The sequence below is a fragment of the Passer montanus genome, unplaced genomic scaffold, assembly GCF_014805655.1.
Source record: "Passer montanus isolate IOZ18808 unplaced genomic scaffold, ASM1480565v1 scaffold54, whole genome shotgun sequence".
Classification (NCBI taxonomy): domain Eukaryota; kingdom Metazoa; phylum Chordata; class Aves; order Passeriformes; family Passeridae; genus Passer; species Passer montanus.
The window spans coordinates 7,161,399-7,179,204 of NW_024370374.1; the positions used below are offsets into that span (position 1 = coordinate 7,161,399).

At 38.9% G+C, this 17,806-nt stretch overlaps 1 protein-coding gene across 7 annotated transcripts in view; it reads left to right on the forward strand.

The window, feature by feature from the left end:
* The window catches only part of PPFIA1 (PTPRF interacting protein alpha 1), a 52,921-nt gene extending 36,194 nt beyond the window's left edge, over window positions 1–16,727 (forward strand). For 3 of the 7 annotated variants that reach the window (XM_039724998.1, XM_039724992.1, XM_039724993.1), the window contains 11 exons: window positions 5,191–5,272; window positions 5,394–5,594; window positions 6,353–6,415; window positions 6,941–6,967; window positions 8,330–8,505; window positions 8,600–8,697; window positions 9,619–9,794; window positions 10,298–10,366; window positions 11,826–11,991; window positions 13,227–13,297; window positions 14,609–16,727. In XM_039724998.1, coding sequence (XP_039580932.1) covers window positions 5,191–5,272; window positions 5,394–5,594; window positions 6,353–6,415; window positions 6,941–6,967; window positions 8,330–8,505; window positions 8,600–8,697; window positions 9,619–9,794; window positions 10,298–10,366; window positions 11,826–11,991; window positions 13,227–13,285 — 1,117 coding nt within the window. In that variant the 3' untranslated portion in view covers window positions 13,286–13,297; window positions 14,609–16,727. The remainder of the gene's footprint in view (window positions 1–5,190; window positions 5,273–5,393; window positions 5,595–6,352; window positions 6,416–6,940; window positions 6,968–8,329; window positions 8,506–8,599; window positions 8,698–9,618; window positions 9,795–10,297; window positions 10,367–11,825; window positions 11,992–13,226; window positions 13,298–14,608) is intronic. The other 4 variants (XM_039724995.1, XM_039724994.1, XM_039724996.1 and 1 more) reach the window with 4 other exon arrangements.
* The last annotated feature ends 1,079 nt before the right edge of the window (window positions 16,728–17,806 follow it).

Below are 17,806 nucleotides of genomic sequence, written 5' to 3' on the forward strand. Positions count from 1 at the left end.
AGAAAATCTTTAGTTTACTGCTTACCTTTGGAGTGTCTATTTGCATGCTTTATTGTTTCCAGACTTGGGACAGATGAAGCAAAGACTAATCATAGGTGAAAAAGAGATATTGCTACTTGTAGAAATCCTGACTTGATGCTTATATGGGAATACAGGAAACACTCATATTTATATAAGTAGGATCAGGCATTCCTTGCATTTTTTCCTCCAATGCTGAGCCACGTACCTTAAACTTCTGCTGCTTCTGTTCTGTTCAGCTGTCAAAAAACTGATGAAGATCAGACCTTCCTTGCCTTCTGAAGACAGACAGTAAATGTTGAAAAGAAAGGCTGCTAATTTTCCCTTTTCGAGGGATTTCTTGCAGTACCTAAGTTCTATTAACTAATGAGAATAATGCCTGGTGGCTGCTAAAGAAAACCAGCAGTGTGTTGGTTTGAAAAGTCAGAATGGAATGTGGGTTTGTTTGGATAACAGAAGGCTCAGCTGTTTTTCTTCAGACTGCTGCTCTGAAGGCAATCATATATTATTATGATCTGGTATTTTCCCTTTTCTCCAGTGCTTTAAAGTCATACCACATCTTGATTGAATAAATAGTTTTAGCCTGGTTATATCTAAGGAGTGGTAAGGTCTGTTCTTTGAGCAATATAGGTATTTCTCAATACCAGCCACAAGTTTCATTCTCAAGTGAAACAATCCATACTGTCTTGTTTTAAGAAATGCAAGAAGTGCAGTTGCAGATAAATCATGGCTTTTCTTGTAAACATTCTGCTTTTCAAAAATGTGCTGGTATTACTTTAAGTATAATTTATGGCTGCATGTTGCAGATTGCTTAAAAGGCAGCTGTCTCTATTAAACAAATGAAAACTTTTCGTTTGGAATTGCCTTCCCTAGCTCTTCCAAAGCCCCTCTCTGTCTCTTCCACAGCCTATTTACTGGAGGGGGCTTTAAGGTCTCCCTGAAGCCTTCTGTTTTCTACCACTCAATGAAATGAAAACAATCTAGATCTATAATTTGAAAAATCCCAAGTTAGATGCTGTCATGCAATTGTTCAGAATCCTGAGGGGTGTTCTGAACATGGGAAGCAATATTATCACAAGGGATCAAAGATCCTTTGCTGCCTTCTTGAGCTGCTCCTTATCAAAAAGAAAAAGTGGTGGTTTAAAACAAATTTTGACTGACTGTTTACTTACAAAACCTTGTATTCAGCAAAAAGAATTCCAGCTACCTGAATGCTTGGAACAGCGACAGCTCATTCTATTTATAGCTGTCTCTAATCCCTATTTGCTCATTTATCTTTCTGATTTGTGCTTGCATGTGCACAAACAGGCTGAGGGCAACATTCAGTGTCTGCTAACAAAAACCTATTTATAGTTGCAGAATGAAATTACAGTACACATTATTTGTCTGGTTTTGTATGCCTTTGAGTTCAGTTTAATCCTAGTTTTATGTTTGTCTTTCATTATTTTATTTTCCTTTTGTTTACCATTTGATGTGGTAGTGCAAAATCAGGGTAAGTTTGTATTTATTTTCATTAGGATTGTTGTGCAAGTATGGTAAAACTCGTTTGGATTTTTTAGCAATATATTAAAACCTCTATCCTTTCTTCAAGAAAGTCTGATCATGAAATACTAGATTCAAAAGAATATGTTATGAAAATGTGTTGCTGAAAAAAATCCAGTATCACCTAGTTCAGTGTGAAAGCTAGTTTGGTGTCTTGTCTTAATTTGCATGGTGTGAGCTTTTATAGTGGAAATATTAAACCCTCTTAGATTAGTTTTGTAATCTAGGATTTGAAGGTTGTTTAGCAATAGTAGGTATTTGTGTTTCCAAGGTAGATGTATTTCTGTAAAAGTGTTGTTTGGTGTTTACTAAACCTAAGTGGTTTATAGTGCTGTGTTCATCTCCTGTGTGAGCTGTGGTAGTGACAGTGTTTGCCACAACTGTGTTTGTGCTTTTCTGGCTACAGCACCACCAACTTAGTACTGTATTCATCAAAAAGGAAGGCAACCCTAAATTTAAGATAACTCTCACGCACAAAGCACTTACTACATCTCTGAACTCAGCCTAGAATAAGGATATTAACTTGCCCCTGAAGCTCTGCCTATTTCCATCTCATGTTTTACAGCTGTTGCTTCTCAGTTTTTACACCCTGAAGCTCTGTCACTTTCATCACTATCACTCTCTTCCCCACACTGCAGTGTTTACTGTTTTCTGAACTTCTTCCAAATCAGTCCTCGTCAGTTCCATCCCAGAAGTCGGGGATACAGCATTTCCCTCTGGGTACAAGTTCTCCATGTATCCATCCCATGCTGTCCTAATCCAGTGACCAAGTGATCCAGGCTGTTTTATTTTCCTTGTGGGGTGAGTGTGTGCTCTCCTGCCAAGAGCCCTTCTGAGCACAGGTATTTCACACAGTCTCTGGAGGGTCCTGTGCACTCTTTGCTGGATCAGGCACCACCTGCAGCTTGGACATCGTTTCCCACTCCCTGTGACCGCAGCTTTTGTCCTCCCCAGCTGCTGTGAGATGCCTCTGGAATGTGTCTAACAGCGACTCTGCCCCCCTTGCAGCAGCATGTTTGGGCTCCTGTTCCAAGAGAAGCTCAGCCAGGTTTTTTATTAAGCCTCCAGACATCTCTCCCTTGGTTTTGTCACCTAGGAGTTATTCCAGTAGCCAGCTACTCTTCTGGCCCCCTTTCATCCTTCACAGGGCCAGGTTTGTACCAGCTGTTAATGCTGCTGACACCACTGCAATGTTTTTTTCCTCACAAAGATTCTGGATTTTGCACCTATTTTCTAACTGGTATAATGCTTGGCTGTGAGACTCAGTTGGCTGGGCAGTTGTGATCTCTCAGGAATCTGATCACATTTTACTGGAATGCAGTGAGTGTCTTGGTGGAGTTTGAAGGGAATAGTGGGAAAAGAGAAGTTTTCTGCTATAGGAAGAAAACATCAATGCATCATTTGCAGATGAAACAGCAGCTGCTTCTGAATTCTTCCTATGAGCTGTTTTCTTCTTGGGCTACATCTTGAGCCTTGGGGTTAAGGATTTCCTGTGCAAGCAAGTTTTTTATCTCTTACTGCATATGAACAAATTCTGCAATTAATTTTCCACTTCATGGTTGCTTTCCTCTCTGGATCCATTGAATAATTTCTGCATAAAGTAATCTCATAAGTATTTTTTTCTTTGTTTTTATTTTTATGTGTTTTCCTCCATCATGCAATTATTTTCTTCCTACATTACCACCATGAGTTTCAAGTTGGCATCATAACCTCTCCTTACATTTTTGATGTATTCCTTGTATTCTGTTCCAAAGGCTTCACTGTTTCGCAGTTACCATGAAGTATCCAATGAGACTTATAGAACAACCAGAAATGGCACTGATATTCTCTAAACTCCACACAATACAACCACCAAAAAGGAAGGCATAGACACCAATTTGGAAGCTAAAGTACTTGGAAGAAACTTTGTATTCCTTTCTGGCAAATACAGTATTAAGCACTTTATTCTGTTCTTATGAAACAATGTTTCATGTGATCTTATTAATTTATTTTTCTAATTTTTAAATCTTTAAACAGCAAAGAGAAGCAGAACTAAATGTGTTCAGGGCTAATTAATTGTGGAATGAATGTAATGTGTTCCACAGTAACAGGGAAATAACTGATCCTTTATTCCAAATTCAGAAATGTGTCTTTTCGAAATGTACAAATATGTCTACACTTTTACAGTCTTTTTTGGTAGTGAAATTCAGCTGCTGACTGCTGAACACCTTAATGGATGGATCTCAAAATGGTACCTAGAATGATTATTTGTAACCAGTTGTCTGGCAGTGCCTTCCTTCCTCCTCCTTTCCCATTCCTGGGAAGCACATTTAATTAGCATAAATTACTGGGAGGTTCTTCCAGAGCAATAGGAATTTATTGGTGTGCAGGTGGAGAAGTGCTATCTATTGATAAAGCAGTTGCTAGTATATTTATTGCTTCATTATTGCTTTTTAATATTTAGTTACCTACCAATATAACATGAGGATCCCAGATATAAAGAGCTGAATGATGCATTTCCATTTTGTAGGAGTAGCAAACAGCTCCATGTCTGTCAGTAACACTCTTCAAGGTGCCTTGTCTATTTTAATACCTATAACTTCTAAAATTGTTATCATCTTAGATCTATCCAGTGAGGCAGTTTAAAAGGCAAGGAGATTTTTTCATTGAAATAGTGGGAAAATGGTAAATACATAATGTAGGGTCTTGACTCTGTAGTATTGCTGCATATCTTAATTCTACACTTGCAGGCATGAATAAAGAACAGTAAAATCAGTCTAATATAGGTGCAGTTATTCTTTCAGATTTTCAAAGGAGAGTGACTGGAGATTTAACCATATATAACTGGATTTCAAAGGCAGTGTAAAAATGCTTTTTTTTAGGCTTTCTCCATGTTTTTAGCCAGATGTATCCAAGCAGCATTGCATGCTTATACCCACAGTGCTAGTTTTTGTCCTTTGGTTTATTAAACATTTTGGCAGCTATTTATAGGGACCTTGTGAGCTTCCATTGTCTCTGGGAGCTGAATTGTCAATATAAAACTTCAGGCGCTTCTGTTTCAGCACAACAAAGGAAATGGTGTCATCAGGGGAGATGAAAGCCGAGTTTCAGTACACAGCCTGTCAGGATAGAATTGCCAAACACAACTCTGGTTGTGTGAAGCTGTGCCAGCTGTTCTGACAGGCTGATGTTCACCAGTGAAATGGTCACTGTCCCAGTGTCCAGCCCTGACAGCATGATGGACAGGCGTGTGTGATGTGCTCATGTGTGGCCACAGGTTTCAAATCTGCACACGCTGGGGAGAAATGACTGCTGTGGTTCAGCTTTGCTAGGCAGAAAACTGAGCAGCTGAGAATCTGATTGCCAAATAAGCCTGACATCTTCACTTTGGGCTGGGAGTGTCAGTGGTGACTTCAGAAACTGGGTTCTGAAAGGCAAGTTCCACATCTCTGCTGCTCTCAGATTTCCTGCCCAGCTCAGCTTTCATTCCCACATAGTCCCTGTACATGTGCTGTACCTGCCTGAGGAGGTGTGTCATGTAAGGCTGGCTAGGAAGGGAATAAGTTAATTATTGGAAAGAAGATAGAAAACTGAGTGTAGTGCTGGAATTGTGACATCCATTACAACTAATGACTGTTTCTGTAATTGTAGGCACGAGTTGCTGGAGGAAGCCAGAAGACAAGGTTTGCCTTTTGCACAGTGGGATGGGCCCACTGTGGTGGTGTGGCTGGAGGTGAGTGGTCCTCCCCAAATGAATAAAAATCCCCCTCAGCATACAGACTTTGTAAAGTCTATGTGTGTGTTTGGAGGCAGGAATGTTTTCCATACCCTGTTTACTTCCTTGTGTGTTGCAGCTGTGGGTGGGGATGCCAGCCTGGTACGTGGCTGCCTGCCGAGCCAATGTGAAAAGCGGTGCTATCATGTCAGCCTTGTCTGACACGGAAATCCAGCGGGAAATTGGCATCAGCAATCCCCTGCACAGGCTCAAGCTCCGCCTGGCTATCCAGGAAATCATGTCCCTCACCAGCCCCTCTGCCCCTCCCACCTCAAGGACGGTAAGGAAACTTGTGCAGCAATAAACACCTAAAATTTCCCCACGTTTGACTGTAAGCTTAGAACTGAACTTCTATTAAGAATTTCTGGAAAGGAACACATTATTTAAATATAGGCTGTTCCTTCCTTTCATGGAAATTAGCTAAAGGAATAACTGCAATTTTCTTTCTTGAGGAATAGAGAAGTTTATTTCAGTCTAAGCATGTAATCCAAAGTATTTAGACAATGTGTTATTGGCCTCCAGAGAATTTAAAATACAGATGAAGTCTACAAGTGTGTACGGAAATTTGTAGGATAGTTGGAGGCTCTTTTAATGTAGCTGTAAAGCCATTAACTCCAAATAATTCAGACTACATGATCTAGGAGACACCTGTCTCTCTCTAGTAAATTTAGGCATGTAGTGGGAATTTTCTCTCATGAGTCTGTCTGCCCTGCAGTCTAAAGTTATTCCTGGGGTTATGTGCTAGGCTACAAATGTATTTTTCAGATTAGAGCAGAGCTGAATGTTTACCCGTTAATTAAATCCTGTCAGCTGTTTCTGCTGTTCAGTTTTGTTAATATTTGTGCAGGAAGTTGATCCCTGTGAGTAGGTTTTTATTGCATGCCATGACTGTCAGTAGCTGTAGCTGACCTAGAGACCATTGCTTTGCCCATGCCTGCTCCTTACATGTACCAATTGCTTATCTGTTCTGCAACCTCTCCTCTTTGTTACTGCTTTCCTTTCACTGGATGGGATTGATTCCCTGTGGGCTCATGTTAGACCACGGGAAATGTCTGGGTAACACATGAAGAGATGGAAAATCTTACAGCCACACAACAAACGGTTAGTTTACAGTGTTGCCACTTCTCTTCCTTAGAGTGCTTTTTCACTTCTTGAACATTTGAATCAAGTACTTTTTGGTATTTTTTTCTTTTTTTTTGTTTCCTTCAAATTAATGCACTAAAATTCTGGATCGTTGCTTCTTCTAACTATTAACCTTGCAATCTGCATCTTGATAGCTTTTTTCCCAGAAGGGAGGAAGAAAAAAATCAATGTTGATAAGATTGTAAACAAAACTCTAATCTGTAAAATGGAGCTCTGACTTGATTGACAAATAGACAAATTGAATTATTGGTGCAGAAATTTCTTCTCTACAGAAAACTTAATCAGTAGATGGGGTTTGCAACTTCTCATACAAAAATAAGTGCCTTGTGTATAATTTTTTACATTGCATGATGCTTGGTTTATCTAGATTTTTTTAGTACATAGTAGATTTAGAGTCTTGCAGTGTGCCATTAACTTTGACCTCCTTACTAAACTTAACCACTAATATGTGTGTGTTCTTTTGCTTTCCTAACCACCTAACAGGAAGATGAGGAGGGAAGCTGGGCTCAGGTTGGAAACTTTATCTCATATTACAGACTGTATGTAAACTGTCACAATCATTAGAGCATGAAAGAATCTGTTTATCCTTTAGGCCAGCATCTTTTAATGATTCTGGGTGTGACCTGGGGACTGGGAGAGGGAGAAACTGCAGCCTTATCTCTCTACAATGTACACTTAGGAAATCCATGTGATTTAAGTATTCTGATGTTTTGTTGGGGGATGGCTCTCTGAGGAAGCCAGAATTCCAAGAGGAATATCTGCTCTGTATACAAAGTCCCTGTCCAACCCAGCCACCATCCCAGGTGTGCCACAAGATACCTCTGGGCCTGGATGGTTAAGTAGATTTCTATGTACTAATTCTGTAATTCCCCTTGATTGATTGTTTTGCCTTCCCAGGCATTGATGTAGCTGAGTATTTATACAGGGATAGAAATGTAACTTGGGATTTACCCATGATCCATGTCTTTGGGCAGTGTGGGCTCTTCTTTTTTGGCTGCCCTCCAGCTTAAAGCTGGTTTAAGTCCCATTAACTACATCTCAGCTACTCATTTGTTGATTGTCAGTGATAGCAAGTGCAGAGTAAGGAGCTCTTGCACTCTTCCACCTTCTGATGGCTTGGAGAGGTGCATTTCCTTGTGGCCTTGCTCCTTTCTGGAAGGTGCTTCCTTTAGAGTAGAAATAAAGGTTTTGCGTTTTAACAGAAAAATCTGAATTGGTATGCTTTTGAAAAAAGGAGTTTCTGGGTTTTGTTGCCCAAGGAGTGATTACATGTGGGATTACAAGCTCTTATCTTTATAGATGTTTTCTCTAAAAAAATGCCTGGTGATTTGCAGCTCAAAGCTGTAATGAGAAAAGTCTCTTTTAGGATAAGTACTAGCATTTAGAATGGCTTGTTCTTTGGTAGCAGGGTTTTATCAGTTTCTGAAAGCAGCAAACTGTATATAAAAAGGCCTGAAGTTATTTTTCTGATATCTTTTCTTTGTAAAGTCACATGAAAAATAATATTCCCCCCCAGTTTTCAAGAGAGAGTGTATTTACAATATCTCAACACAATGAAATTCTATGGCTTTTGCTATCCAACCATGTAGATTAGTCTTTCTGTAAAATGTTATTAGCTCTTGCATATTTTGTCATGCTATTTCTTGATATAAATTGAGGCAGTTTTACTTGCTGATGTGAATATCTGAACTAGCTTTTCTCCATGAGGGTGACTTTTTTGGAAAACACACACATAGTATTCAGTATTCTGATCTGCTTATCTTAACAGGCTAAGAATCAAATAAGCAATTTCTTTCAACTATGCTGTCTAAAACAGCTTTTCTTTTCTCATTTCAATAAGCTTGTCCCTTAATTTTTTTTTTTTCAAACCAGACATTAGCCTATGGTGACATGAACCACGAGTGGATTGGCAATGAGTGGCTGCCAAGCCTGGGGCTCCCTCAGTACCGCAGCTACTTCATGGAATGTCTGGTGGACGCTCGGATGCTGGATCACTTGACTAAAAAAGATCTGCGTGGGCAGCTGAAAATGGTGGACAGCTTTCACAGGTAAGGAGGCTGAAGCTGGAGACCTCACCCACACTTAAGTGTTTCCATTATCTCTAAATATTTTTTCTGATTTTTTTTCCTCTGGTCCAAACAGGAACAGTTTTCAGTGTGGAATTATGTGCCTCCGAAGACTGAATTATGATAGAAAAGAACTGGAAAGGAAAAGAGAAGAAAGCCAGAATGAAATTAAGGGTTAGTGCATTGTCTTCACCTCAGTCTGATTCTGCCATGTTTTCACTGATCAGCCTCAAAGATTCATAAACAAAGAAAAAGGCTTTAGAGGATGGAACCATTTATAAAATATCAAGTGTTAAATGCACGAGGCGTGTCTGAGTGTAGGCCCTGAACACTGAATGATAAAATACATCATTAAATCACTTACTTTTGCTACAATTGTGACCTTTTTCCAAAATCATACTGCTCTGAAGTTTGAAACTAAGTGTTTTAGGAGAATGAGAATTAAGGACATGATGGGAGAGAGGTGTCCTTATTTTCTTCTTTCCCCCCATTTTGACATAACTTTACATCTGCATAATTTTATTGTTGCTTGTGGCTGGTAACTTCTATTGCCCAGCGGTTGATGAAAATATATCCAAGTGACTTAGGTAATTATATCTTCCAGATTCATGATGATTCTTGTACAAGAGAGAAGAAGTAAGAGAAAGTAGGGTGGGAATTAATGGTTTTCCAAGATTTCCCATAGTAGTTTTGTTCCCTGCCTAATATCAGAAGTATTTTCTGATATCTGAGTCTAAAAACTTCCTTAGAAGGTTCTGTGCCTGCTCTTTCCCTTTCCTTTCAAAGCATTGATACATATTGGTGGTTAACTTGGAAATTGTGCCTGAGATCATTCCCAGGAGTCACAACTAACTGGCAGCAGCCAAGCCAGGGTTGTGGCTGGTGGGTTGTTTTTCACCTACCAAATGGAATGGGTGACTCTCTTGCATCTAGAGAATTGCTCCTTGGAATATATAAGTTATGGTGTGAAATGTCTTCCAGCAGACTTCTAATATGTTTACTTTCCACTTCAATCATCCACTTCGTGATTGTGGATGATTTGGTTCAGAGAAAAGGTGTTGTAGTGAGTCTGGCACGTTGTTTCTGCCTCCCTAGATGTCCTGGTGTGGAGCAACGAGAGGATGATCCACTGGGTGGTGTCCATCGGCCTTAAGGAATACGCGAACAACCTGCTCGAGAGCGGCGTCCACGGCGCACTTGTGGCCTTAGATGAATCCTTTGATTACAATGCATTAGCTCTCCTGCTGCAGATCCCCACTCAAAACACACAGGTAACCAAGGACCAGGCACTTCAGGCCTCCTAGGAAGGTTAAAAATGGATGCAAGGTTGTCCATTGTTACACAAGACAAGAACTTAAAATCATGCTGTCTAATGGTTTTCTAGTTGTTAATAACAATTCTCACTGGTAAATTTGCTTGAGAAAAAAATTGTTTGAATATTTTCTTCACAGCCCATCTTCACAACAGTAGTGTGAAACTCATAATTTTTGTTGTTTGCTGGTTTTTACTCTGAAATAATTAAGTTTGAGGCAGAGTCATGAACTTTCGTATCACAAATAGAGGAGCACTGTTAAGTTTTCCTGAAATTTTTAATAAGTTACAAATTAAATTGTAACTTTTCAAGTGCTGACCTTTCAAGTGTGAAGTATGTTTCTTAATCTGATAAGAAAGCACTAAACAATTTGGGTCCTATTAAGTTTTTAAAATTATTATAGGTTACTAATTATTAATCTTATGGGATTAATTTCCATTTCTTTTGTACCACAAACTTCAGGCTCGTGCTGTTCTGGAGAGGGAATTCAATAACCTCCTTGCTATGGGAACTGATAGAAGACTTGATGAAGTAAGTTACTCGAGTTGTTAACCCATTTTATGGTCCTGAAACTTTATCAGAACTGCTCAGTGAAAAGAATTTAGTCTGAACCTCTTCAAGCTTTTGACAGAATAGTGACAGAAACTTGAACTTGAAACTCCTTGTCTCTGAGGGTTTCTAAATACAGCAGGATTTGTGTATTTTGGTAAGATGACTTTGAATATGAAAGTATTGGGAAGATTTGCAAGTTTGGTTTTCTAGCTCGTGTGGTTAATGTCTAATAGCAGCACTTTGGGCTGAATTCTCTTTATTTAAAATATGGGAAAATTAGTCACCAGCATTGTAATGAACAAGCTGTGATAGAGAAAGGCACTTAATCCTAAAGAGCAGGTATTTCAAAGAGCTTTGAGTGGTTTTTAAGAAATCTTATGTTAATTTTGATTCATGCTGGTGCAGAAGACCACCAGGTGTGTTTACACATCAAAGTAATTTCTGTTGGGCAGCCTGTGATCTTGTTGTACAAACTGCATTGAAATGAGTGTAAAACTCTCTAAGCGTGAGGCTCTTCTGTGCACCCACAGCACGGAGGAGAGAGTGTTCCATCTTCAACCTTGTAGGTTGCTCAGTGGACAGATTCAAGCTGGTGTTACTTCCCCAGGAGTGCCTTAGTTAACTCCATGCTGCCTCATCTTTGGTGCTGATGGGATTTGATGTGGTAGCACATGTAGGCAAAAGTGTTCCAGATTAAGGCTAAAGTGACAAAACTGTTCTGTGGTTAACCAGCTCAGGAAACCAGTCTCAAAAACATTGGTGAAGGATGAGGAAGAGGACAGGGGAAGGGGAAGCTCCTGACAGCTGTGTTCCCATGTGCATCTCTACCAGGGTTTTAATAAGCCATCACAAAGCATTGATGGTTTTCTAAAGTATTTTCCTTGGCGATTTCAAACTGCAAAAAGAGCTTTAAGGGAACAGATGTTTGCTCTGTTCTAGTGGCACAGGGCAGTTTGATCGTGAAGATCTCTCCAGACAATATAGACACTTGTCTGCTAATTGTACAAGGGAATAAATCTGAGGTAGAAAAGCATTCAAAGGATTGAACTGGTTCTGAATGGGAAGCTGGCAAATGGAGCTGCCCAGTGGGTATATTTGCACTGATAAAATACTTTCTCTACCAAAGATGTTTTTGGAAGTGGGACTTAAACTGTATTTAGTAAGTGTAGCATTATATTTCTGAGGTGGGAATATTGCTTGAAAGATGCAGACATATTAATGGGGGAAGGAAAATGCTCTTGGGTAATTAAATTACATTTACCTAAGTGCTTAAAGAAACCCTGCTTGGCAATGCAGTATTTAATGCACTTACTTTTTATTTCCTCACAATTACCTTCTTCAGTGGTGATACATTTACTTAAGTTTGTCAGTAATCCTTTTAATGTCAGTAACAATCCCACACTTTTTGCACTGCTAATGTTGTTTGTCAATATGACAGGATGATGATAAGAGCTTTAGGAGAGCACCTTCGTGGAGAAAGAAGTTTAGACCAAAGGACATAAGAGGTTTAGCTGCTGGATCAGCAGAGACTCTTCCTGCAAATTTCAGAGTTACAACCTCAATGTCTTCACCCTCTATGCAGCCAAAGAAGATGCAGATTGATGGTATTGATTTTGTATAATTTTAAGCATGATGTTCTTTTTTTTTGCCTGAGATTCCAGAGGAATTAAGTCCAAATGACCTTTTTGCTGCATAAAAGCATCTGCCTTGTGCATGGTTGTATTTATAACACTGTGTTTAACCATAGGGTGCTTTGTCATTTCAGGAAGCTGTACTAGAGGTGCAGTTTCTTTTTTACATCACTGGAGTAACAAAATGAGAATCATAGCTAGAAATAAATGTAATTTAGGAAAGTAAAATGACAGCTTAGTAGGAGGTTTTTAATCACATGGTGCATAATTTCTGATTATCAGCAATTAGACCAATATGAACCCCACTTCTGAAATGCAATAAAATGCATTCAAAAATGATGTGAGTAAATCCCCTCAGATAATTTTGAGATGAATAAAACTTCAGTAACAGGTGAATTACCCCCTGTGCAGTGATCATCTCAGTATGACCATACTTGAAATCACTGTTTTATTCATTGCTGTTCATTCATTAATGATCTTTGGATATAGGTGTGCACACACAGATGTGAGTTAAAAAAAACAAAACAAAACCAACAAAAGCAGACCCCAAAAATCCCACCTGGAAGTGGAGGTTGATCACCTGTCACATGAGGGATCTTGTCTGTTTAAAAACCCTATCTGTAGCAACATAAGAATAAACTTTGACTTGAATTTAATTTACAAAAGACACACAGAAACAAATATGATTTTTTTTTATTGGGACAGGCAGGGTGAAAACACAATCTGTTGGAGTTGCCTCATGTTCTGAAAACGCTTATTTATTCCTAAAGCTCAAAAAACTAATTTTTGCATCTGATGCTACTCTCAGTAAGCTCTTCTAAATTTTAGATACTGTCACTAGCACAAAATATTTACCAAAATTCATGTGGAAAATTCTGTAAATGAAAGTCTTTACCATATAAAACCACTTCGTTTTTTAAATATTAGACATTTACGAACTACATAAAGTAGTAAATAAGATCACCTTTGCCAATTTCTCTGTGCTAGTTGGCAAGCAGATTTTTTTTAGAATACTTTTTGTTAGCCTGTGGAACAAGAAGTGGTTAATATACAAACTGTAAAATAAATTCTGCTTTTCTAACTTGTAACCTTAGAGTTGGGTGAATACCAAAGCTGTAATCACCATTGCTGTGGAGGGTGTTTTTTTCTGTTTTGAAAACTAACATGCATGCTGTGTTCTGCATGTCTTCCCATGCTTCTTGGAATAGGCAGTGTATCAGGAACACAAAGATTGGATTCTGCCACAGTAAGGACCTACTCCTGTTAAAGCCTTCTCCTGGTGAGTAAAGCTGATAGGAATAGCACTGAAGCAGCTATTTATGAAATAAAACAGCAGGGATTTTCCTACAGTGGTTTTACCCACTTAGAAAATAGTGCTGGTTTTCAGGTTAGGTCATTATATTGGAAATCCCAGGTTTATTTCCTACAGTAAGACTGAGTGTTGAAATACTGAGTTTTGTCAGCACTTGTGTTCCTGTGAGGATTTTAAAACAGCTTCAAAAAGGACCTGTGCTAAACAGATCTGTAGAAAGTGTTGAAATCAAAGGTTGGATGAAGCACAGCTAGTGGAAGTGGGGAGGGGGGAAGAGCATAAATTAGGGATGAAAAGAAAATAATCCAGTGTGTGACACTGCAGCTCAGATTGTTGATCTCTCAAAGTCTTTGCCTGGTCAGAGTTGTCCCACTAAAACATGCTTCAGTACTGAATTGTTCCTGGACACTCCATGCCCCTGTGATTGCTTGGGCTGGCTGCTTGGATTTAGCTACATGCAGCCTCAATTTGGGGAGCAGTGCTGCTGATAAAAAGCAGCTTGACGTGTTGTAACAAAATCCACATATTCTGGCTTGTGAAAGAGCTGTAGTCCTGTATTTCTCCAGGATGTGGAATGTTTCTGCAGCAGCCTCTGCTGTATTTTCTCATGGCACAGTACTTCCCTCATTTTCCAAGCAAGCCCAAAAACGAATTTTTTTTTTTACTACAATGAATTTTAATTTTTAAAAATCAACTCAGTGGATCTTTCCCCCTCACTGGTATCTTTCACGAACTGTAAATTGCTTGTCTTCTCTGCTTGCAGTGTCTTTCTTCTTACTGGTAGCATCTCTTCCAACTCATGTATTTGCTTCCTCAAATTCAGAACCTTTTTGCATGTAATGAGTTGAGTTCTAAAGAGTTCTTACATGTGAAATGCTGAGAGAGGAAACTCCTGCACGTAGCAGCTCAGACCACACGAGCGTGTCAGTTCATATAAAATCTCAGGGGCTCTTTAAAGTATTTTTAGTTGCCAGGAACTGAAGTTTTAAGTCTCTCTACCAGGTTCTCCTCCCTGGTTCAGGATTTTCTGTAGTCAGATGACGTGGGATGGAAATCCTTGAGGCAGAAACATTTGCCCTCATTGCTTTATTTGCATTGCAGCTGGAGATTGCAGGAGGCAATAAAGTGATATCCAGCATGGCATGGCAGTAATTCAGTGCATCACTGCTGCTGAGCTGTTTGTGACAATCATGGAGTGCAATGGTGGTTAAAACCTGCTAATGGAATCTTCTGTGTTTTTTTCTTTTTGTGTGTTGTTTTTGTTTGTTGTTTTTGCAGTTTACCCACACTATTTCTACCGGTGATATGCAGCATTTTGAACATTTGGAACCCTTAACCTGTTAATACTTGTTAAATGGACACTTTGAGATATTTTATTACAGAGTTTTTAATTAGCAAATAAATTCATGAGTACTATAGAGAAAATATTTTAGAATCTAAATGTTTCTTATATTTATGTGACTTGTCATTTATATAGTTAGTTACTTTTTCTGTTTCTATTCAGTCTACAAATCAAATCATTGCTGATTTTTTATTCTAATTTTAGTCTTTCCAACTGAATGTACTGTAATGCTTGTATGTATATGTCCCTATGAGCAATATAGGGTTTTTGTAAATTATGCAGTAACTGTAATTATCATTGTTTTTTAATAATGGAACTGAAGGTGAAAAGGATTTTAATACCTTTGTAAAAGTATCATGACACCGAGCAGTATATATTTTGTCTTTTGGAGCTCTTAGCTTAGATCTGAAAACAAGTCCAGCTTTTTTCAGGTGAGCCTTTGTTGATGTAGAGGGGACGGTACATGAGTGTTGTTCTTCTTAGAGCTGTACCTTTCCACACAGAGGATGTGTCAAGTAGTGGCAATTTGTCTGTATTTAAAGTAGAACTGGTTTGAAAGGCTGGGAGGAACTCCTAACCCTGCGGGACACGTTGTAGGAGCGATTGCCTCAGTCCTAACACCCTCTGCTGTGTTGTGTAGCGACTCTTCGCAGTGACTGAAAACAAGCCATAAACCCAGGACTGGTTTTATTTTTGCTTTTCCTTCCCTGAGGAAGATAGACTTCGTAATGATTCCTGGTCGTGAGCCACAGGCCACAGAGAGGTTTTTTTTGTCCTAGACCTTTTTGCTTGAAAACACTTGGTGGAAAGATGCTGGTGGAACCAGTTTTGATGGACCAATCCTAAAGCACTGCAGCCTCCTGTCAAATGAGTAGTGAAAGATGAAGGTACAATGGGCTGAAAACTAAAGCAGTGCATCTTCTAATAAAGGCCTTACTTTTCTTATGTAAGTCATCCTATGTGTTTTGTAAACTTGTTCTAAAGACTTGTCTGGACTTTAATTTGGATGGTTGTAGCCATTTTGGACTGTATGAGTAGAAAATGTATCTGACACTTGTAAATGGCATATTAAGAAGCCAGCAAGAATCTGTTCAGATGGTGCATTATTTATTATGCAACAATATATATAGCATGTCTTTTTCTTATTTTGTTTTCCACTTTTAACTTGCTTGTAAAACTGAAATTCATTGTTACTGTTCTGTTTTTCTATTAATCTTTTGTGTATTTTCAGATTATGTAACAATATGTACAGTCTACTTTTGAACTATTTTTATCACAGTATTATTTATTGCTTTCAATAAAGTACTGATGCATTTTCCACTGCCAATAAAACACTATGGAAAAGCTAAGATCTAACTGTATGCAGGCAGAAACTTTTGCAGTGAGTGGATATTGTCAATAAAGCATCTTAACTATTGTTTGCTGCCCTGTAGATCTGGTTTCAAATGATGACCTTTCTCCAGTAGCAAAAATATTCCATTAGATGTGACATTTTCTTTGGAATTGTTCAAGTTCACATGCATTAATGTCAGTTTTCTGGAAAAAAACTGCTTTATTGCCTACTGCTCGTCATTAGAGCTTTGAGTTGCTTTTTAAAATAATAAACCAGACCTGACACACAACTTCAGTGTATTCTGGTCCACATGGTGAAGATGGAAATGCTGTCCTAGACAGCAGCAACAGTTGCTTTGGTAATAAAATGAAATCATGGCCATACTGATATTTGGGGAGAAACATAGGAGTTGAGGGAACCAGTGCAAAATGGGGTCACAATAGAGCTTTTCATGTCAATTTTGATATATTTGTAAACCATTTCATTGAGTACAAGACAGAGGGATAAAGTTGCAGAATAATGAAAGGAGTCGTGGAGCGTATTTCATCATGTCCTCCAGATCAACAGCAGGATGTGGAATGCCTGGAGAAACACTGCCATGGACGCTCTAAACCGTATTTCGTGATGCATCTCTGTTTGTCTGGCTTGTCTGTACAAGTTGCTGTCTGTTCATTTGCAGTCTCTTTTATATTCTCAGAGAATCTATCTTTCTAGAAAAAAAACCCTAAAATGGAACTGCAGAAGGAAATCCTGACTCACTGCTCAGCTAAACTTTGCTGTTTAGAGAAACCTTGCCTAGGCGTTGCTGGTCACTGATGTGAGTGATAGTAGGTGTTCAGAGTCATGTATTGTTGTTTCTCAAAAGTGAAACCAATGCGGGGTAGATTTGTAAAATGTGAGCAGAACATGCGTTTATTATTTTGAGGCTGTAAAACCTTAACTGTTATGGAACAATGGAACCGATGTGAGAGGTAGAATAAATGAGTGAAATGGCGAAAGCTTTCACAAACTGGCAAAACTGTGTGCGGTGACTTCCTTCTGAGTTACACAGCAGAGCTGTGCCAGAGTGATCCAGAAAAACGTGTCTTGCTCGACTTCAGTAACTCCCACACACCCTGCTGAAAGAAAACTGCGCATGTGGAAAAGCACCTGGGTCTGTTACTGTGATCTTTAGATAATGCTTGATTAAATACAACGTTTTGTAAATTGCCAAATGTCTTTAAAGGCTTCAGTTGGAAGCTGTAAAATTAAACTATGCATCCTGTCTGCATGCTTCAGAATTATCTGAGTGAACTTTAAACTTTGCATGTTTAAAGGACAGGGACTCTCAAAACAGGTGTTTTAACTCTGTCTTTTAAACTGCTGTAGCAGTGTCTTGTCTTGTGGACATTTATCACGCCAAGATTTGGAGAACAGGTACATTAGTTCAAAGCAGAATTTATTTTTGGAGCTTGGTAGGCTAAAGATTGAGAGGGAGGGGCAGCAAAATTCATTTTTGGGTAAATAAAAATTGACACTCTATGTTTGGGGGTGGTACTTTTAAAAGAAACTAAAGAGTCACTTTGCCTTTAAAATGAAAGTTTTTCACTTCCCACTTCCAGGGTTGTAGCTTTGGTGCACAAGTTACTCTACATTTTATTAATTTGTTTCTTAATAGTACGGGACTTGGGAGGGAAAGGGCAATTGTAGTTAACTGAGGTGGCAGTACCTTTTGTTTTACAGATGTTGGAACAGATGGGTGAAAAGTGATATATAAATGTGGCTGGTATTTCTACCTGTACATGGAGGGACAGGTGAAGAC